This window comes from Mobula hypostoma, chromosome 6 (assembly GCF_963921235.1).
Source record: "Mobula hypostoma chromosome 6, sMobHyp1.1, whole genome shotgun sequence".
Classification (NCBI taxonomy): Eukaryota; Metazoa; Chordata; class Chondrichthyes; order Myliobatiformes; family Myliobatidae; genus Mobula; species Mobula hypostoma.
Genome location: NC_086102.1, coordinates 100,344,141 through 100,367,823, shown reverse-complemented (window position 1 = coordinate 100,367,823; position 23,683 = coordinate 100,344,141). Strand labels below are relative to the sequence as shown.

Sequence of the window (23,683 nt, the reverse complement as noted above, 5' to 3'; positions counted from 1 at the left end):
AAGCTGTAACTTACAGGGGGCATAAAACATGACAAGCACTGATGAATGTTCCTTCAAGAAGACATCGAAGCTATCGTCTGTCAAATGGAACACTGCAGAGTCTTGCTCTGCCCACGTGACCTCTGGAGCCTTTGGTTGTGGAGCCTGCGGGCTGGTGGAAAAAGCAAATGCAACTGCATTAAGTAAATGTATGCACAAGATAAATCATAGTCATAGTCATACTTTATTGATCCCAGGGGAAATTGGTTTTCGTTACAGTTGCACCATAAATAATAAATAGTAATAGAACCATAAATAGTTAAATAGTTATATGTAAATTATGCCAGTAAATTATGAAATAAGTCCAGGACCAGCCTATTGGCTCAGGGTGTCTGACCCTCCAAGGGAGGAGTTGTAAAGTTTGATGGCCACAGGCAGGAATGACTTCCTATGACGCTCTGTGCTGCATCTTGGTGGAATGAATCTCTGGCTGAACGTACTCCTGTGCCCACCCAGTACATTATGTAGTGGATGGGAGACATTGACCAAGATGGCATGCAACTTAGACAGCATCCTCTTTTCAGACACCACCGTGAGAGAGTCCAGTTCCATCCCCACAACATCACTGGTCTTACAAATGAGTTTGTTGATTCTGCTGGTGTCTGCCACCCTCAGCCTACTGCCCCAGCACACAACAGCAAACATGATAGCACTGGCCACCACAGACTCGCAGAACATCCTCAGCATCGTCCGGCAGATGTTAAAGGACTTCAGTCTCCTCAGGAAATAGAGACGGCTCTGACCCTTCTTGTAGACAGCCTCAGTGTTCTTTGACCAGTCCAGTTTATTGTCAATTCGTATCCCCAGGTATTTGTAATCCTCCACCATGTCCACACTGAGCCCCTGGATGGAAACAGGGGTCACCGGTATCTTAGCTCTCCTCAGGTCTACCACCAGCTCCTTAGTCTCTTTCACATTAAGCTGCAGATAATTCTGCTCACACCATGTGACAAAGTTTCCTACCATAGCCCTGTACTCAGCCTCATCTCCCTTGCTGATGCATCCAACTATGGCAGAGTCATCTGAAAACTTCTGAAGATGACAAGACTCTGTGCAGTAGTTGAAGTCTGAGGTGTAAATGGTGAGGAGAAAGGGAGACAAGACAGTCCCCTGTGGAGCCCCAGTGCTGCTGATCACTCTGTTGGACACACAGTGTTGCAAGCACACGTAATGTGGTCTGCCAGTTAGGTAATCAAGAATCCATGATACCAGGGAAGCATCCAAACTGCATCGCTGTCAGCTTCTCCCCCAGCAGAGCAGGGCGGATGGTGTTGAACGCACTGGAAAAGTCAAAAAACATGACCCTCACAGTGCTTGCTGGCTTGTCCAGGTGGGTGTAGACACGGTTCAGCTGGTAGACGATGGCATCCTCAACTCCTAGTCGGAGCTGGTAGGCGAACTGGAGAGGATCTAAGTGTAGCCTGACCATAGGCCAGAGCAGCTCCAGAACAAGTTTCTCCTGGGTCTTCATGATGTGGGAGGTCAATGTCACCAGTCTGTAGTCATTGAGACACAGGACAAGCTGTTGTTTGACCTTTTGATGTGGCCAATACCCTCCACATCACAAGAGCATTCATTTTTAACATTATCAGCAAATCTTCTTAAGTTTGAATGGATACAGCTTGTCCAGATTAACATTCACATGGACAGAAATAAAAGATAGGTGCAAGATAAAAATAGGTATACAAAATTATAAGGGGTACAGATACAGTAAATGCAACCAACACACATCAAAGTTGCTGTCTGGCCTGCTGCGTTAACCAGCAACTTTGATGTATGTTGCTTGAATTTCCAGCATCTGCAGAATTCCTCGTGTTTGAGTAAATGCAAGCAAGCTTTTTCCACTGTGCAAAAGGTGAGACTAGAACTAGAGATAATGGGTTAAAGGTAAAAGGTGAAATGTTTAAGGGGAACATGAGGGGGAACTTCTTCACTCAGAGGGTGGTGAGAGTGTGGAATGTGCTGCCAGCGGAAGTGATGGATGCGGGCTCAATTGTAACATGGAAGAGAAATCTGGATAACTACATTGATAGGCAGGGTATGGAGGGCTACAGTCAAGGTGCAGGTTGATGGGACCAGGCAGATTAATGGTTCAGCATTGTCTAGACAAACTCTGCCATGGACAGTCCCAAACCCAGCTGCCAAAGGGAGAGTGCTGGGCGTGGGGCTAGCAACCTTTCCTGTAAAAACTCAGAGCTACTGAAATGCCAGCAGAAGCTCCAAAGTCCTCATTCCTGGGAGAGGAAAGATCTTCAAAGAGGGGCTAAGCCTTGGGACAATTTGAAAGACTGACCCAGGACAGAGAACACTGGTGTTCCCTGCACGCAGTCGCCACAGTGAGGAGACAAAAGCCACTGCTCTTCACCGGGGCGATGTGTTGCAGCATCCAGAACCAAGGCGATACTGCCCTCCCAGGGTTTCGATTGGCAGAAGACAAGCTCTATTGAGGCCGACTGCAGATTGCTTTGGTGGCATTCAATGGACTTGGGCCTCAAGCTGAGGGGTCGCTTGCTTTTCAGCTACTGGGGAGAGGAGTCAGAGTAATTGTGCTCTACTGGGGGTGGCACACTGCAGTTGTGGTCGACTGAAGATTTCAACTGGACTGATGGGTCTGGACTATATACATATATATTTGTTTGGTTGTGTTTTTACTAATATTCTATATGTTCCTGTATGGGCCTCTAAGTCACAGTATTGCCTAGCAGATGCCGGGGTGGGTGTTGGGGCCGGTGGAGAGATGACCCTGGTGGGTTGGGAGGTCTGATATTCTATATAGGTTTGTGTGAGGACTCAGTGTCAAGCCACGGTGTCAAGGCAGCAACAAAACTCTTTTATTCAATAAATGTGCTCTTGTGTGACAGTTGGTACGGTGTTTTGCACCTTGACCCCAGCGTAATGCTGTCTCATTTGGCTGTATTCATGCGTATTCATGTATGGTTGAATGACAATTAAACTTGAATTTAATTGAATTGGACGGAGTTAAGGTGGCACCAAATAGCTGCCTCTTTCAGCTCATCTGCGGAAACAGCTTAAATTCATCTCTTTAATGTCTCTTTTTCCTTTTCAGGGTGGCTGATGTCCCTGATTTACAAAAGCACTCAAACTGCGTTTTGTTCATGGCGATCATTTCCTGCTCTTGGAGCTCACCGACCGACAAGCCGTTTTCTGACATTCTCCAGGTGCGGCTCTGCGGACGACTGATTCCAGGCCACTGGTGACGCAGGAGAAGGAACATCGGGATTTTGTGGCGTAGATGCAGTAGACGGAGGTCTCTGTCGTCAAACAACCGCTTTCTCTCGATGGTGGGGAGAGTTTGCTGCCGATCTCAAGTCAGAGAATCTCAGAATAAAAAACACTGCGGCAGACTGCAGCATCATAACAGTGACTGTTAGTCTCCCCCTTTCACTGTAAAATGGGTGACACCTCTCTGTCCCTTGTTAGTGAGAAAGAGCCTGTGGCATGTGGTTTGACGGTTTGGTCGGGTAAACAATAGTTTTTGTTGACTGCAGATCATGGTCTCTCTTTGGGTGCTTTGTTGTTGTTTGGTAGGTGGTGGGCGCTGATGCTTTTTGCTGAAGTAGGTGGGGGAAGGGGGAGGTTGATGCTTGCTGTTGCTTGTATCGAGGGAGGGGGAGTGGGGAGCTTTGCGGTTAGAAAACAGAAAAACATAGAAAACCTACAGCACAATACAGGCCCTTCGGCCCACCAAGTTGTGCCAAACATGTCCCTACCTTAGAAATTACTAGGGTTAACCATAGCCCTCTATTTTTCTAAGCTTCATGTACCTATCCAAAAGACCCTATCGCATCCGCCTCCACCACCGTTGCCGGCAGCTCATTCCACGCACTCACCACTCTCTGAGTAAAAAACTTACCCCTGACATCTCCTCCGTAACTACTCCCTAGCACCTTAAAAGTGTGCCCTCTTGTGGCAGCCATTTCAGCCCTGGGAAAAAGCCTCTGACTATTCACATGATCAGTGCCTCTCATCATCTTATACACCTCTAGCAGGTCACCTCTCATCCTCCGTCACTCCAAGGAGAAAAGGCCGGGTTAACTCAACCTATTTTCATAAGGCATGCTCCCCAATCTAGGCAACATCCTTGTAAATCTCCTCTGCACCCTTTCTATGGTTTCCACATCCTTCCTGTAGTGAGGCGACCAGAACTGAGCACAGTACTCCAAGTGGGGTCTGACCAGGGTCCTATATAGCTGCAACATAACCTCTCGGCTCCTAAATTCAATTCCACGATTGATGAAGGCCAATACACCGTATGCCTTCTTAACCACAGAGTCAACCTCCGCAGCTGCTTTGAGCGTCCTATGGACTTGGACATCAAGATCCCTCTGATCCTCCACACTGCCAAGAGTCTTACCATTAATACTATGTTCTGCCATCATATTTGACATACCAAAATGAAGCACATCACACTCATCTGGGTTGAACTCCATCTGCCACTTCTCTGCCCAGTTTTGCAATGTAACCTCTGACAGCCCTCCACACTATCCACAACACCCCCAACCTTGTGTCATCAGCAAATTTACTAACCCATCCCTCCACTTCCTCATCCAGGTCATTTATAAAAAAACACGAAGAGTAAGGATCCCAGAACAGATCCCTGAGGCACACCACTGGTCACCGACCTCCATGCAGAACATGACCCGTCTACAACCACTCTTTGCCTTCAGTGGGCAAGCCAGTTCTGGATCCACAAAGCAATATCCCCTTCGATCCCATGCCTCCTTATTTTCTCAATAAGCCTTGTATGGGGTATCTTATCAAATGCCTTACTATACCTACTGCTCTTCCTTGATCAATGTGTTTAGTCACATCCTCAAAAAATTCAATCAGGCTCGTAAGGCACGAACTGCCCTTGACAAAGCCATGCTGATTATTCCTAATCATATTATATCTTTCCAAATGTTCATAAATCCTGCCTCTCAGGATCTTCTCCATCAACTTACCAACCACTGAAGTTCGGCTCACTGGTCTATAATTTCCTGGGCTATCTCTACTCCCTTTCTTGAATAAGGGAACAACATCCACAGCCCTCCAATCCTCCGGAACCTCTCCTGTCCCCATTGATGATGCAAAGATCATCTCCAGAGGCTCAGCAATCACCTCCCTCGCTTCCCACAGTAGCCTGGGGTACATTTCATCTGGTCCCGGCGACTTATCCAACTTGATGCTTTCCAAAAGCTCCAACATATCCTCTTCCTTAATATCTATATGCTCAAGCTTTTCAGTCCGCTGCAAGTCATCACTACAATCACCAAGATCCTTTTCCATAGTGAATACTGAAGTAAAGCATTCATTAAGTACCTCTGCTATTTCCTCCGGTTGCTTACACACTTTCCCACTGTCACACTTGATAGGTCTTATTCTTTCACGTCTTATGCTCTTGCACTTCACGTTCTTGTCGAATGCCTTGGGGTTTTCCTTAATCCTGCCCTTCAAGGACTTCTCACGGCCCCTTCTGGCTCACCTAAATTCCTTCTTAAAACTCCTTCCTGTTAGCCTTATAATCTTCTAGATCTCTAACATTACCTAGCTCTCTGAACTTTTCATAAGCTTTTCTTTTCTTCTTGACTAGATTTACTACAGCCTTTGTACACCACGGTTCCTGTACCCTACCATAACTTCCCTGTCTTATTGGAACATACCTGTGCAGAACTCCACACAAATATCCAGAACATTTGTCACATTTTTTCCGCACCTTTCCCTGAGAACATCTGTTCCCAATTTAACCTTCCAAGTTCCTGCCTGATAGCCTCATAATTCCCCTTACTCCAATTAAACGCTTTTCTAACTTGTCTGTTCCTATCTCTCTCCAATGCTATTTTAAAAGAGATAGAATTATGATTACTATGTTCTAATATTTTTCTGTCATTCATTCTTTTGGGATTCTTCTGTCGTTCGTGGATGTTTGTGAAGACAAGTATTTCAGGTTGTACACTGTATACATTCTCTGATAATAAATGGAACCAATCAGCCATTGATTTGATTTGATTTGAATTGAATTGAAGAGGTATAGTCAAGATAGCTGTGGAACTGGTAGGTTTATAAAAGATGGTGGGTGACAGTTTGCCTCCAGATATGGAGACAAGTGATCGAGAAAGGGGAAGGAGACATCAGAAATGGACCAAGTGAAGTCAAGGGCAGAGTGGAAGTTGGAGAGACAAGGTTGATGAAATTGGCATGAGCTCTGCAAGGGTGCATGAAGCAGCCCCAATGCAGTTGTCAGTGCAGTGAAGGAAGAGTTGGGGAGCATTACCAAAGAAGACTTGGAACATGGAGTGTTCTCCATAGCCAAAGAAAAGGTTTCAAAGGTACATTTAATGTCAGATTTACAATATACATCCTGAAATGCTTTTTCTTTGCAACCATCCATGAAAACAGAGGAGTGCCCCCAAACAATGAATGACAGTTAAATGTTAGAACCCGAATGATCCCCCCACCAGCTCCCCTCCCTCCCACGCATAAATGGCAGCAAGCAACAATCCCCCCCTCTCCCCACCAGCAAAAAAAAGCATCGGCACCCACCACTGAGCACTCAAATGTGAGCAAAGCAACAGTAAAGACACAGACGTGCAGTACTCCAAGGACAACATTGTTCACCCGGCATTCGACATACCACAGGCGAATGCTAAGGGAGAAAGAAACGTCTCCGTTTCACAGCGAGAGGGGAGACATAACAAACAGCTTGCTGGTTTAGTCCTCTATGTCGCTTTTTTCAAGCTCTGGGGCTGGGGCCATGCGTGTGCCCATGGATTTGGAGAAAGTGGGAGGAGCTGAAAGAGAAATTCTTGAGGGTGAGGACCAGTTCTGGCAGACGGAGGAGGGCAGTGGTGGAGGGGATTTGGTTGGTTCTTTTATTGAGAACGAAGCGCAGAGCTCTAAGGCCTTCTTGATGTGATATATAAGTATACAGAGTCTGGGTATCCATTGTGAAAATGAGGTGGTCAGTGCCAGGGACAGTAAATTGAAAGTTAACAAAATCGACAGCATGAGAAATGTCATGGATATAGGCGGGAATGGACTGAAGCAAGGGGGATAGAATGGAGTAGGGGTGTGAGGACACGAGTTCAGTGGGCAGAAGCAGGCAGAGACAATGGGCCAACCCAATATACACTAACTGGACACTTTATTAGGTACAGAAGTGCAACCCAGTGTGCTCTTCTGCTGCTGTAGTCCATTGTGTTGTGCATTCAAGATGCTCATTTGCACACCACTTTTGTAACGTGTGGTTGATTTGAGTTACCATCACCATGAACCAATCTGGTCTGACCTCTCTCATTAACATTTTTTTGGCTCACAGAACTGCCACTTATTGATTTTTTTTTCACACCATTCTATGTAAACCCTAGAGACTTTTGTGCATGAAAATCCCAGAAGGTCAGCAGGTTCAGAGATGTTCAAACCACCTCGCCAGGCACCAACAATCATTTCATGGTCAAAGTCATTTAGTTCATACTTCTTTCCATTCTGATGTCTAGTCTGAACCACAACTGAAACTCCTGACCATGTCTATATTCTTTTTTTTGCATTTAGTTTCCGCTACATGATTGTCTGATTAGATATTTGCATTATTAAGCAGATTTACAGGTGTACTTAATTAAGTGGCTATTGAGTGTAGTTAGATCATCACCAAAGGTAGATTTGTAAATTTTAAGCTGTGAAACATTTATTATTGTAAAAAAATAAGCTGGAAAAATTAATGTGATTATTTATAGGCATGAGTATTGCTCAAAGATTCAGCACTTACTTTTTCATCCATCCAACAAAATCTTGGGCTGTAGCTCCATAGTTTTCAAAATTAAAAAGGAACTTCCCCTTCCTTTGAAAGAAGCCAGAGAATAAGACAAATGTCATGTCAACCAGTTCAAGATTGCTTAACATCAATTCCAGTACACAAGTGCAAAGAAGCATGAAATAATTGTTACTGCAGATGCTATTCGGTAAATAATAGAATAAGATAGAGAACACAATAAATACATAAAACATAGACTGATTACGTATATTGCCATACAGTACAACGTGAAAAGCAGTGACAGCAATACCGAAGACTGCAGACCACTAGTCACTGGAAGCCAACCAGAAAAAGCCGCATTTATTCCACTCTTTGCCTCTGGACAGTCAGCCAATGTTCTAACTATGCTATTATTTTTCCTGTTATACCATGGGATCTTATCTCATTAAACAGCTTCAGGTGCAGCACCTTGTCAAAGGCCTTCTGAAAATCCAAGTAAACAACATGCACTGACTCTTTGTTTATCTTGCCTGTTATTTCCTCAAAAAATTCCAACAGATTTGTCAGGCAAAATTTTCCCTTAAATTTTCCCATGCTGACGACCTACTTTATCATGCACCAAGCATCCTGAAACCTCATCCTTATAAATGGACTCCAGTATCTTCCCAATCACTTAAGTGAGGCTAACTGGATCACAATTTCCTTTCTTCTTAAGGAATGGAGTGACATTTCAATTTTCCAGTCCTCCAGAACTATTTCTAAACCCAGCGATTCATGAAGGATAATTTCTAATGCCTCTACACTCACTTCAGCTACTTCTTTCAGAAGCCTGGGGTGCAATTCATTCATCCAGGTGACTAATCTACCTTCAGACCTTTCAGCTTCCCAAGCACCTTCTCCTTAGTAACAGCAACTACACTCACTTCTGCCCTGTGACACATTCGAATATCTGGCATACTGCTGGTGTCTTCTGCAGTGAAGACTGATGCAAAATACTTATTCAGTTCATCCGCAATTTCTTTATCAACCCATTACTACCTATCCAGTATCATTGCCTAGTGGTTCAATATCCACTCTTGCCTTTTACTCTTTATACCTTTGAAAAAAATTTGGTATCCTCTGATATTATTGGATATCTTACCTTCATCTTTTCTCTCCATATGTTATTTTTTAGTTGTCTTCCATTGGTGTTTAAAAGCTAACCAATCCTCTAACATCCCAGTAATTTTTGCTATATGTCTTCTCTTTTCCTCTTCTGCTGTCTTTAACTTCCCTTGTCAGTCAAGGTTGCCTCATCCTCCTTTTAGAATACTTCATCTTTGGGATGTATCTATCCTGCACCTTCCAAATTGTCCCCAGAAATTCCAGTTCTGCCGTCACCTCTAATAGTGTACCATTTCCAATCAACTTTGGCCAGCTCCTGTCTCATGCTTCTATAACTCCCTTAACTCCACTGTAAAACTGATACACCTGACTTTATTTTCTCCCTCTCAAACTGCAGGGTGAATTCTATCTTACTATGATCACTGATTCTTAAGGGTTCCTTTATCTAAAGCTCTCAAATCAAACCTGGTTCACTACACAATACCCAATCCAGAATTATCTTTTCCCTAGCAAGCTCAACTACAAGCTGCTCTAAAAAGCCATCTCAAAAGCAATCTACAAATTCCCTTTCTTGAGATCCAGCACTAATCTGAGCTTTCCAATCTATCTGCATATTGAAAACCCCTTGGACTATTGCAACATTGCCTTCATCACATGCCTTTTCTAATTCCCAGTGAAATTTATATGCCTCATTAACCAATTTCCCCCAGGATCAATAAAGTATAACTATGACTACTTAGCTACTATTTGGGGGCCTGTATATACAGTGGCATGCAAAAGTTTGGGCACGCCTGGTCAAAATTTCTGTTATTGGGAATATTTAAGCGAGTAAAAGATGACTTGATTTCTAAAAAGCATAAAGTTAAAGATGACACATTTCTTTAGTATTTTAAGCAAGATTACTTTTTTATTTCCATCTTTTACAGTTTCAAAATAACGAACAAGGAAAAGGGCCCAAATCAAAAGTTTGGGCACCCTGCAAGGTCAGTACTTTGTAACACCCCCTTTGGCAAGTATCACAGCTTGTAAACACCTTCCGTAGCCAGCTACGAGCCTTTCAATCCTTGTTTGGGGAATTATCGCCCATTCTTCCTTGCAAAAGGCTTCTAGTTCTGTGAGGTTCTTGGGCCGTCTTGCATGCACTGCTCTTTTGAGGTCTATCCACAGATTTTCGATGATGTTTAGGTCGGGGGACTGTGAGGGCCAGAGCAAAACCTTTAGCTTGCACCTCTTGAGGTAGTCCATTGTGGATTTTGAGGAGTGTTTAGGATTATTATCCTGTTGTAGAAGCCATCCTCTTTTCATCTTCAGTTTTTTTTTACAGAAGATGTGATGTTTGCTTCCAGAATTTGCTGGTATTTAATTGAATTCATTCTTCCCTCTACCAGTGAAATGTTCCCTGCGTCACTGGCTGCAACACAAGCCCAAAGCATAATCGATCCACCCCATGCTTAACAGTTGGAGTGGTGTTCTTTTCATGAAATTCAACACCCTTTTTTCTCCAAACATACCTTTGCTCATTGCGGCTGAAAAGTTTCTATTTTAACTTCATCAGACCATAGGATTTGTTTCCAAAATGCATCAGGCTTGTTTAGATTAGATTAGATTAGATTCAACTTTATTGTCATTGTGCCGAGTACAGATACAAAGACCAGAAATGCAAAGAATAGTGTTATTTACAAAATAACTGTGAATAAAAAGTAAGTGCTACAACACACAAATATAAAAGTACTGAGACAGCACAATATGGGTGCAATACTGCTTAGCGCTGTGATGTGAGATTCAGCAGGGTCACAGCCTCAGAGAAGAAACTCTTCCTGTGCCTGCTGGTGCGGAAGCGGAGGCTCTTACCGGATGTAGTGCCTACCAGATGGGAAGAGAGTAAAAGGTCCATGGTTAGGGTGAGATGCATCCTTGATAATGCTTTTCACCCTGCCCAGGCAGCGTTTATGGTACATAAACAACAGGAATTCTGCAGATGCTGGAAATTCAAGCAACACACATCAAAGTTGCTGGTGAACGCAGCAGGCCAGGCAGCATCTATAGGAAGAGGCGCAGTCGACGTTTCAGGCCGAGACCCTTCGTCCTCTTCCTTCAGTTAGTCCTGACGAAGGGTCTCGGCCTGAAACGTCGACTGCGCCTCTTCCTATAGATGCTGCCTGGCCTGCTGTGTTTATGGTACATGTTCTCAATGGTGGGCAATTGGGTGCCGATAATCTGCCGGGTAGTTTTCACCACACACCGGATTGCTTTGCGATCTGATACAGGACAATTGCCATACCACACTGAGATGCAGTTGGTGAGTATGCTCTCAATGGTACAGCGGTAAAAGTCCGTCAGTATCCTGGGACAGAAGTGAGCTTTCTTGATTGCAAACTTCTGACGCTGAATTTTACAGTGGGGTCGCAGGAAAGGTTTTCTTCTGATGACTCTTCCATGAAGGTCATATTTGTGCAGGTGTCGCTGCACAGTAGAACAGTGCACTACCACTCCAGAGTCTGCTAAATCTTCCTGAGGGTCTTTTGCAGTCAAACAGGGGTTTTGATTTGCCTTTCTAGCAATCCTATGAGCAGTTCTCTCGGAAAGTTTTCTTGGTTTTCCTGACCTCAACTTGACCACCACCGTTCCTGTTAACTGCCATTTCTTAATTACATTACGAACTGAGGAAACGGCTACCTGAAAATGCTTTGCTATCTCCTTATAGCCTTCTCCTGCTTTGTGGGCATGATTTATTTTAATTTTCAGAGTGCTAGGCAGCTGCTTAGAGGAGCCCATGGCTGCTGATTGTTGGGTCAAGCTTTGAGGAGTCAGGGTATTTATAAAGCTTTGAAATTTGCATCACCTGGCCTTTCCTAACGATGATTGTGAACAAGCCATAGCCCTAAAAAGCTATTTAAGGTCTGAGACCTTGATAAAAGTTATCTGAGAGCTCAAATCTCTTGGGGTGCCCAAACTTTTGCATGGTGCTCCTTTCCTTTTTTCACTCTAAAATTGTACAAAACAAAAATAATACACTAATCTTGCTTAAAATGTTGAAAAGAATATTTCATCTTTAACTTTATGACTTTTGGAGATCAGTTCATCTTCTACTCACTTAACTATTCACAGTAACAGAAATTTTGACCGGGGTGCCCAAACTTTTGAATGCCACTGTGACTCCCATCACAGTCTTTTTTACCCCTGCAGTTTCTCAATCTATCCACAACTATTCTACATTTTACAATCCTATGTTCCATCTTTCTATGGATTTGATTTCATCTTTTTTTAACCAACAGAGCCAGCCCATCCCCTCTGCCGACCTTCCTATCCTTTCGATACAATGGATGTTAAGCTCTGAACTATGATCCCCTTTCAGCTATAACTCAGTAATGCCCACAACATCATACCTGCGAATCTGTAACTGTGCTGCAAGTTCATCTATCTTATTTTGTATACTGTGTGCATTCAAACATCACACTTTCAGTTCTGTATTTGTCACTCTTTGCAATTTTGTCCCCGTTACACTGCAACTCATTCCACTGACTGCAATTTTGCCCTGTCATCTGCCTGTCCTTCCTGACATTCTCACTTACACACTGCATCGACTTGTATACCAATTGCCCCATCCTCAGCCCTATCACTCCAGTTCCCATCACCCCACTAAGTTAGATTAAATCCTCCCAACAGCTTGAGCAAAGCTGCCCGCAAGGATATTGGTCCCCCTCGGGTTCAGGCGTAATAAGTCCTTTTTATACAGGTCATACCTTCCCCTGCAGAGATCTGAATGATCCAGAAATCTGAAACCTTGCACCGTGCACCACTCCCTCAGCCACTCATTCATCAGTACTATTACTATTTCCCAGCTCTGACTAGGACAATGCATTGGGAATAAATAATCCAGAGAAAGCTACCTTGGAGGTCCTGTTCTTCAGCCTCCTCCTTAACTCACTGCGCTGGAAAAGGGAGGGTGAGTAGCCAGAACTTGTGGTACATATTGGTACCAACGACATAAGTAGAAAACAGAATACAGGGAGTTAGAAAGCAAACTGAGAAGCAGGTCCAAAAGGGTAGTAATCTTGGGATTGCTGCCTGTAACAAACGACAGTGAGGATAGGAATAGAATGAGGTGGCAGATAAATATGTGGCTGAAGAATTGGAGCAGGGGACAGGGATTCAGATTTCTAGATAATTGAGACCTCTTCTGGGGCAACTATGACCTATACAAAAGGGACAGGTTGCACTTGAATTCGAGAGGGACCAATATTCTAATGGACAGGTTTACTAGAGCTGTTGGGAGTGGTTTAAACCAATATGGCAGGGGAATAGGAACCAGTATGATTGAGCTGAGGATGAACCTGCATGGTTACAAGTATATGACGGGCGTAACATGAATGTAAGGACAAGCCAATGATTGGGTATAAATGCAGACAGAGCAAAGAGTTAAATTGTACCACAGAGGCAAAATTCAGAAGGATGAAGAATGCAGGACGGAAGGAGCTATATTTAAATGCATGTAGCATTCAGAATAAGGTGGATGAACTTGTGGCAGAATTAGAGTTTGGTTAGTATGAAGTTGTGGGCATCACTGAGTTGTAGCTGATAGAAGGTCATAGTTGGGAGCTTAACATCAAAGGATATACTTTGTATTGAAAGGACAGACAGGAAGGCATAGACGGTGGTGTGGGTCTGTTAGTAAGAGATGGAATTACGTCTTTAGAAAGAGGTGACATAGGGTCAGAGAATGTTGAATCTATGTGGGTGGAGTTAAGAAACTGCAAGGGGAAAACAAACATTACCGGAATCATATATGAGCTTCCAGATAGTAGCCAAGATGTTGGGTTGAGATTGCAAAGGGAGCTGGAAAAGGCATGTAATAAGGGTAATGTCACAATTGTAATGGGGGCTTCAATATGCAAGGGGATTGGAAAAATCAGATTGGCATTGAATTGCAAGAGAGGGAATTTATTGAAGACCTACAAGATCGCTTTTTTAGAACAGCTTCCATTTGAGCCTACTCGGAGAAAGGCTATCTTAGACTGAGTGTTGTGTAATAACCCTGATCTTATTGGGGAGCTTAACATAAACTAACCCTTAGGAGGCAGTGATCATAATATGGTTGAATTCATACTGCAATTTGGGAGGGAGAAACATAATCACATGCATCTGTATCATAATGGAATAAAGGGAATTACAGAAGCATGGGAGAGGGGCTTTCCCAGGTGGATTGGAAGAGGATACTGGTGGGGATGACGGCAATGTAGAGGTGGCTGAAGTTTCTGGGAATAGTTCACAAGGCACAGGATAGATATGTTCCACAGAAGAACTTGTTCTCAATTGGCAGGCTAGGCAACCATGACTGACATGGACTGCATAAAAGTCAAGGAAAGGTCATATATGGTAGCAAAAGTGAGTGAGAAGTTGGATGATAATGAAGCTTTTAAAATCCAACAAAAGGCAACTAAAAAAGCTATAAGGAAAAAGATGAAATATGAGGGCAAACTAGCCAATAATATAAAGCAACATATAAAAGTTTTTTCAGTTATATATAGAGTAGAACAGAAGTGAGAGTTGACATTGGACTACTGGAAAATGCTGGTGAGGTGGTAATGCGGGACAAAGAAATAGCAGATGAACTTAATAGGTACTTTGCAAGTGCCTTCACTGTAGAAGACACTAGCAGTATGCCAGAGGTCCGTGAGTGTCAGGGAGCAGGATTGCAATAGCTATTACAAAGGGAAAGTGCCAGGCAAACTGAGAGGTCTTAAGGTGGATAAGTCACTTGGACTAGATGGACTACATCCCAGAGTCCTGACAGAGGTTGCAGAAGAGACAACAGATGCATTGGCCATGATCTTTCAAGAATCACTTGTTTCTGGTATGGTCCCAGAAGACTGGTAGATTACAAATGTCATTCCACTCTTTAAGGGAGGAAGGCAAAAGAATGGAAATCACAGGCCATTAGGCCTAACCTCAGTGGTTGGAAAGTGTTGGAGTTTATTAATAAGGATGAAGTTTCGGGGTACTTGGAGATTAATGATAAGTCAAAGTCAGCATGGTTTCTGTAAAGGGAAATCTTGCCTGATATATCTGTTATCGAGTTCTTCGAGGAAGTAACAAGCAGGGTGAACAAAGGAGAGGCAGTGAATGCCATTTACTTGGATTTTCAGAAGGCATTTGATAAGGTGCCACACATGAGGCTGCTTAACAAGATAATTCCTATGGCACGGATAGAGGAATTGCTAACAAGCAGAAGGCAGCGAGTGGGAAGAAATGCTTCTTCTATTTGGCTGCCAGTGGTGTTCCTCAGGGGTCAGTATTGGGACCGCTACTTTTCACATTGTTTGTCAATGCTTTAGATAATGGAAGTAATGGCTTTGTGGCAAAGCTTGCAGATGATACCAAGATAGGTGGAAGGGTAGGTAGTGCTGAGGAAGCAATGCGATTGCTGCAAGACCTATACAAATTTGAAGAATGGGCAAAAAATGTGGCCGATGGAATACAGTGTTGGGAAATGTATGACAATATATTTTGGTAAAAGGAACAATAGTGCTGACTATTATCTAAATGGGGAGAAAATTCAAACATCAGAGTGGCAGAGGGACTTAGGAGTTTTCATGCAAGACTCCCAGAAGGTTAATTTGCAGGTTGAGACCATGGTAAAGAAGGCAAATGCAATGTTGGCATTTATTTTAAGGGGAATAGAATATAAAAGCAAGGAGAAAATTCTGAGCCTTTATAAGAAACTAGTCAGGCCACACTTGGAGTATTGTCAACAGTTTTGGGGCCTGTATCTCACTGGATGTTTTGAAGCGAGTCCAGAGGAGGTTCATGAGAACGATTCCGGGAATGAAGGGATTAACATAAGAGGAACGTATAGCAGCTTTGGGGCTGTATTCACTGGAATTTAGAAAAATGTGGGGGGCGGGGATCTCATTGAAACCTACTGAATGTTGAAAAGACTATATAGGGTGGATGTGGAGAGGATGTTTCCTTTGGTGAGGGTATCCAGAACTAGACAGTACAGTCTCAAAATTGAAGGGCGACTTTTTAGAACAGAGGTAAGGAGGTATTTTTTTAGCCAGAGAGTAGTGAATCTGCAGAATGCTCTGCTATAGACTACGGTGGAGGTCAAGAGCCTGTAGGTATACATAAAGTGGAAATTAATAATTTCTTGATTGGTCAAGGCTTCAAAGGATATGGCGAGAAGGCAGGTGTATGGGGTTCAGTGGGATCCGGGATCAGCCATGATGGAATGGCAGAGCAGACTCGATGGGATGAATGGCCTAATTCTGCTCTTATATCTTATGGTCTTATGAACCTCTTCCCCTTTTCTACCTTTGAACTGTGCATCACGACTTCTGGCTGCTCACCCTCCCTCTTCAGAATCTTCTGCAGCCACTTTGAGACATCCTGGACCCTAGCACCTGGGAGGCAACACACCATCCTGGCTGCTCTTTAGGGGGCTGTCAGTCCTTCTAACCTTTGAGCCTCCTATCACTAGCTTGGCGTCACCCTTCCTTGCTGAGCCTCAGAGTTCTGGCCTGGCTGCTGCGCCCTGTTAGGTCATCTCCACCTCCCCCCAACCCGACCCCTAGCAATATCCAAAGTTATATACTTGTTGTTGAAGGGATTGACCACAGTCGAACTATGCACAAACTGCGTACTCCCCTTACTTCCTGGTCGTCACCCATCTACTATCTGAAACCTATATTCTAGGTCAATAAAAGTCTCATCTATGAGGCTTTTCGCCTCTTGGAAGATCCTGAGTACATCCAGCTTGAGCTCTAATTTCTTGCACAAAGTATCTACCAACTACTATTGTCACTATCTCAAACTTCTCCTGTTCATACAGCATAGGTGATCATTGCCTTTATAAATAAACCCCAAAAATGCAAAGTTGAGGTATCAATGTTTATAACTTGACCTCAACTGGTATGCACTACACTTTAGGAAAGATGTCAAACTCCAAAGTCTTGTTAAGTAGAATGGTTCTTGGAACATGCGACTTCAATGACTTAAGAGAGTGATGCTCTCTCGTATTCTTCATCTTGACCAGGGAAAATAAACAGAGGTATTCAACATTAATGATAACTCTTGAATAAATGAATATTAACTGCCTCCACCGGCAAAAGTATTAATAACTATGTGACACAGATTCAAGATAATTGGCTAAAACACTTAAATGTGGGGGACATGAGGAGAAATAGAAGCTTTTTTTTAAATGGCAAATTGTAATTAGGAATGTACTGCCTGTAAGGGCTGTGGAAGCAAATTCAAGAACGATTTTCAAATAGGAATTGAACATATGCATTAAAAAGAGAAATGTGCAGGGCTAAAGGGAAAGATGATTTGGTGATTGGGTCTAATTGGTAGCTCTTTCAAAGAGCAGTATAGGCACAATAGGCTAAATGGCCTCTGCAATACTGTAGGGTTCTGTAAAAATAATTAATTCCCACGAGCATGCTACTTTGAAATGCTGACATTGGCCTAAACTCTCTGACACATGCAGAATGGAAGCCAGAATTTCCATTTGTGAACGTATTAGTAGAATACACTTAATGGAAATGCATATTTGTCAACATGATGAGAGAGATAATCAAGATCGTCTCTACTGCACACAGACAATCCATCTATTAACGAGAGGAAAAATGTACTTAAGTACTGAGGTTAGCCAAAAGCTTGCACAATTTGTAACTCTAAACAAACTCCATGCCCTTATCTGTGGGAAGTGAGAACATTCGCCAGGGAAAAGTATATTAAATATTTTTCAGCTTCTTCATTTTCCTATTTCACTAACTGTCTTACATTTTGAGTGAAGAAGAGATTTAAAAATGACTTGCTAAGCTGCACAAAAAAAATGAGCTGAGGTGACAGTATGGTAGCATAGGAACCGGGGTTCAATTCCTGTCACTATAAGGCATTTGTACGTTATCCTTGTGATCATGTGAGTTTCCTCCAAGTGCTCTGGTTTTTTCCCACATTCCAATGGCGTGCAGATTAGCCACATAGGTTTAATTGGATGGTGCAGGCTTGCTGGACCGGAAGGGCCTGTTACCATGCTGTATCTCTAAATAAATTTTTTAAAAATTACATTATGAGCTGCAATATCTTTGATTAAGCGAAATCCCTTATGCTCTTAAAATACACCTCAGGTTGGGTATTGCTGCTTCCTCAGCAAGTATTTTCAAACAGTGGGTAGCTCTGCAGCAAGTCCCAGGCCAATTTGAGGTTGTGACCTTTCCCATTTTGGAAAGTAAATGATGTAATCCAAACTGGCAATTCTCCTTGTCAGTGATATCACTGAAGTGAGCCAGAGAGAAGGAAATATTAAACAGAGAAGAAATTTATTTTAAATAGTCAAGTGTATCAGTAGAATCTTCCTCATTATTTTTGACCTCTGATAAAGGTCCAACTCCTAAAAAAATAGAGTAATAGAAAGCAAGTTTTAGCTGATGGGATTGCACAGTCTGATAAGATCCAAAAGTAATAGAAATTTACAAAACATGAAGCCATTTGGCCCACCACATGCAAGTCAACTCATAGATATCAAAATTAAGAGAACAGTGAGATAATGGATATGCTACTGGAAGATCATTCACAGGATTGAACTACTGATCATAAACACATTGTTTGCTCTGTGTGTGACTCCAGACTTACTAAAGAGATTGACTTATAACATCCTCCTCAGTTAGACCATAAAACATAGGAGCAGAATTAAGTCATTTGACTCATCAAGTCAGCTCTGCTATTTGATCATGGCTGATTTACTTATCCTCTGTTCCTATGTCTTATGGTCTCACGCCATTTGCCGTTCCTCAGCTAATCAAGATCCCGCTGCTACTCTTGATGCTCCTCTCCATTGTCACCTATTATGTGTCTTCTGCAACCCTAAAGAAACTATTCCTCATATATTCTCATCCAAATCATTAATATAGATGACAAATGTTGGGGATCTTATTGAAACCTATCCAATATTGAACGGCCTGGAGAGAGTGGACATGGACATTTCCGATGGTGGGGAAGTCCAAGAACAGAGGGGACAATGTCAGAATGAGGAGGAGTTTCTTTAGCATAATTACCGTAAATTCCGGTGTATAAGCCGAGAATTTGGTCCTAAAATTAGGGGGCCTGCTTATACAGAGAGTGCCAACTTTGGAAAAACGAATACATAGATGACAGGTCGTATTTATTGGCTGTTTCTGAGTCAAATACAAAAGAAAATACAAATGCTTATGAAATCTACACAAAAGAAAAGATCTGCAAAACACATTCTGTTTCTCAATTTACTTGTACACTGTTATCGTCAAACGTGCAGAGCTTGAAAATCTCACACTCTTCATTATCTGACCCTCCGAAACCCGCGTCCCATTCTTCGGCAGTCACCATATCATCATAAGGATTGTCAACATCTGCTTTGACGTCGTCATTTGCAGCTTTATTGGCTGCCAAATCTCCATCGTCTTCTTCCCAAAGCAAATAATCCTTCAGTGCCATCCAAAGCATTGCTGATGCTGCACTTCTTGAAGGCCTTCACAACGCACTCGGCCTTCATTTCCTCCCACGATTGCACTACCCACTCGCAAACTGTTGCTAAAGATGCAGCCCTCATATTTCCCACTGGAGTGAATGACTGATTTCCAGACATCATCCATTTGTTCCACTGTTGACCACTCTTTGAATGGTTTGTTTAAACTCACATCTAGTGGCTGGAGCACGGACGTCAAACCACCAGGGATGACTGCAATGTCCGTATTTTCAGCTTTCAATGCTGCTTTTGTCTCACCTGACAAGTGCACTTTGAACATGTCCCAGACAAGTAGCGACTTTTCCATCCTGAAACCTTCGGGATGTCGACGCCACACCTCTTTAACCCACTTCAAGCAACCCACTTCGTCCATCCATTCTTGAACGTAAACAACACCACCCCTCTGGAATTTTTCTTTCTTTGGGAATGTTTTCCTCTTAAAAATCACCATCGGTGGTAGTTTGGTCCCATCAGCCATACACGTTAACACGACAGTAAAATCGTGCTTCTCGTGTCCACTTGTTTTGACAAGGACTGTTTTCTCCCCCTTCTGATTGACAGTGCGGTTGCCAGCAAAATCAAAGAACATTGCTGTCTCGTCCATGTTACCAATCAGTGAGAGCGGGCAAGAATGTGCCTTTCAATGCTTGATTACAAACGATTGGAAGGCTGTAATCTTATTCTCAAGGTCGCTCGGCAACTTCTGAGCAATCTTTGTTTTTTGTCTCAACACAAGATCACGTCTATTCATCAATCAGGTGCACCAACTTCGCGTAGCTCTGAAATTTTCGCTGACCTCACGATGTTTTTCGGCCCATTACAACCCTTGAACTCGAATCATTTCTCTGGTAACAATGTATCCAGACGATCGCTGGTGATTCACCCACTCTAAAACTTTTTCTTTCAGTTCTGACCACTGGCATGTTTTCCTGCGGTTTGCACATTTCGTCTTTGGCATTTCCCTCAGCGGGTCCTCTGCCTTTCTCCACTCTCTCACTTGTTTCTCGTTTACACTAAACTTCTTAGCAGCTGCAGAATTATTCATTCCATTAGCAAAATCAGCAACCTTCAGCTTGAAGCCAGCATCATATCGCATTCGTTTTAATCTTTTGTACATGGTGGTCGCAAACTCAATACTGAGTACATGCACTGATCCCACCACCCCGTGTTATGTTTTAACGAGAATACGATGGGCTCTAAATGGTTTCACGGGGTTTACATTTCAGAGGATTCTTTACCATTGGGAACCTAATCCAAAACTTCCCTCCCTGATTTATTTATTAAGAATTCGCTTATAATGCTCTACAATGCGTAGGCCTGTTTTCTTAGCAGGTACTGGTTCACAAAATTTCCAGGTTCTGGATCTGGCCAGCAAAGCAGAGTATTGGCATGTGAGATCTTGGGATCTTTTCTGGTTAAATCAAAAACCTCTACAAAAGGGGTCGGCTTATACAAAGGTAACATGAAAAACATTTTTTTAACCTTGGGGGGGAGGGTCGGCTTATACACCGGAATTTATGGTAATTGCCACAGACGGCTGTGGGGGCCAAGTCACTGGGTGCATATAAAACGTAGCTGGATAGGTTGTTGATTAGAAAGGGTGTCAAAGGCTATGGGTAAAAGGCAGGAAATGAGGTTGAGAGCCATGATGGAATGGCAGTGCCGACTCAGTGGGCTGAATAGCCTAATTCTGCTTCTATATCTTATGGTCTCAATGGTTAATATAGATGACAAATAACAAAATGCCCAACACTAACCCCTGGGGTACACTATAATCAACAGATCTCCTGTCTGAGAAACATCCTTCCACCATCACCCTATGTTTCCTACCATCCAGTCAATTTTGTACCCGGTTTGCTAACTTGAGAACATCACTGCCTACCACACAGAACCTTGCTCATCTGCTTTAATGAATCCGGTAGAGTTTCTGCCTCCGTTATGTCCCCAGACCCCACCATCAACAGGTGGAAAGATTTTGCATCAACTCCCATTAATCCTTCTGTTAGCTTAAACCTATGGTCACTAATTGCTGCTGTAAATAAATTCTTCCTGCTCACCACCTGCCTCTCAGCTTCATATAATTCAATCAAATGTCTTCACAGACTTCAGAGGACAAGAATCTCAAATTTGCCAACATTTCCTCATCATTAAGCCTCAGCAGGTCTGGCAAAATTATTGTAAATCCCCCTCCTCCACCATCAAGATTATCTGCTATGCAGTGGCTGATGTGATTATAACCTTGACTATATTCCCGCCTACCTGCAGTAATCTTTCACTCAGCTTGGTTATTACAAATCTACCTACTGCTGCCTTAAAAATATCGAAACAATCTCCATCCACTATCTTTTGAAGAGTGCTTTAAAGACTCAAAACAATGAAGAGAAAGAATTGCCACAAATAACAGATCACAACCCAAGAACCATTCCCTTATTTTCTTGGCATCTCAGATTGAATTATTCACATTAGACTGTGAGTAACTCCTCTTCTCCACCAAGAGTGCAGTAATAGTGGCTGACAAACTCGAGGTTCCGCAAATGCTGAAAATCTTGAGGAATGCACAAATTGCTGGAGGAACTCAACAGATCAGGCAGTACCTATGAAGAGGAATAAGCAGCTGATTTTTTGGCTGAGACCTTTCAGCAGGTCTGGAAAGGAATGGGACAGAAGCCAGAATAAGAATTTGGGGGGGGCGGGAGGGGAGAGGGAAAGGAGGACATGCTAGCAGGTGATAGGTGAGACCAAGTTTCTGTGGGGGGGGGAGAAGGTGAGTGGATGTGGGAAAATGAGTGGGTGGGTGAAGGAGGGACGAAGAAAGAAGCTGGAAAATAATAGGTAAAAGAGATAAAGAATTGAAGAAGAAAGAATCTGATAGGACAATGGACCATGGGAAACAGGGAAAGAGGAGGGGAACCAGAGGGAGGTGATGGGCAGGTGAAAAGAAGAGGGCAGCAGGAATGGGAACGGAAAAAGAGAGAAGGGGAAGGGGGTATAAATTACCAGAAGCTATTGATATTAATGTTCATGCCATATTAATGTTCATTTTTGGGAGGCTACCCAAAAATAATATGAGATGTTACTCCTCTATCCTGAGAGTGGCCTCATCATGGCAGCACAGGAGGCCATGGACCAAAATGGTGGAATGGGAATGGAGTGTTCTTGTCCATCTGTTGTTGAAACACTCACCTGTACCTTCATCCTTAGCGCCTTTGGCCCATAATGTTGTGACAAACTATTAAATGCCTAACTAAACAAACTATGTTTGTTTACACAATGTTCACATCTCTTTGTTCTCTGCTGTCATGTGCTTTTCCCTAACCCATTATCCCATCCTACATTATTCAACCATTCCTAGTGAGTCAGATTTAAAGATCTCATCATCTTGTTTGCCTTGCTCCTCCTCACATGTAACACATTGAATTTCATTTGTTCCAATGATACTTTAATCCTATCTATGCCTCAGTATATACCTACTAAATATTGAAAGTCCTAGATAAAGGGGACGTGCAGAGGATGCTTCCAATAGTGAGAGAGGCTAAGTCAGAGAGTACAGCCTCAGAATAGAATGTCCCTTTAAAATACAGATGAAGAGGAATTTCTTTAGCCAGAAGGTGGTAAATCTGTGGAATTCATTGCCAGACAGCTGTGGAGTCCAAGTCATTGGGTATATTTAAAGCAGAGGTTGATAGGTTATTGATTAGTAAGGGTATTAAAACTAATGGGGAGAATGCAGGAGAATGGAATTGAGGGAGAAAATAAATCACCTATAATCAAATGGCAGAGCAGACTCGATGGTCCAAATAGCCTAATTCTGCTTTATGACTTATGGTCTTTTAGTTTTTCTTCAAGCATCTTCACTTTCCTGTTTCTTTATGCTTCTTTAAGCTCAACCTGATTTACAGCAGTGACAATGGAGTATTTTATTCCCGATAAAGCACATGATTTCCTTGTCATGTTCTACAGCTACATTTTTTTCTTTAGTTTGGTTTGTCTGACCAATATGTTTGTATGACCAATTATGTTGTTTGGGAAACAACATAATTAATATCTTGATTCCTGTCAGTCATTTTTTGTCTCATTATACTTCTGTCAAGGGTCTTAGAATGTTTACATGGAAGATTCCAAATGGAAGGTAATATACATCCATAAACACAATGATATCCTGATGCAGGGTCTCGGCCAGAAAGGTGCTGCCTACTGGCTGAGTTCCTCCAGCATTTTGCGTGTGGTCATAAGCGTCCATTAACTTATCGTGCCATAGAATGGAGCTAGCCGCAGCACAAAAAGAA

The 23,683-nt window shown here is 42.8% G+C and overlaps 1 protein-coding gene across 1 annotated transcript in view; it reads right to left on the bottom strand.

Moving 5' to 3' along the window:
• The window catches only part of pdia5 (protein disulfide isomerase family A, member 5), a 215,339-nt gene that overhangs the window by 114,079 nt on the left and 77,577 nt on the right, over nucleotides 1–23,683 (bottom strand). The window contains exons 10-11 of the mRNA XM_063049955.1: nucleotides 7,805–7,876; nucleotides 15–151 (exon numbers count right to left, since the gene is read on the bottom strand). Of these exons, the coding sequence (XP_062906025.1) occupies nucleotides 15–151; nucleotides 7,805–7,876 (209 nt within the window). The remainder of the gene's footprint in view (nucleotides 1–14; nucleotides 152–7,804; nucleotides 7,877–23,683) is intronic.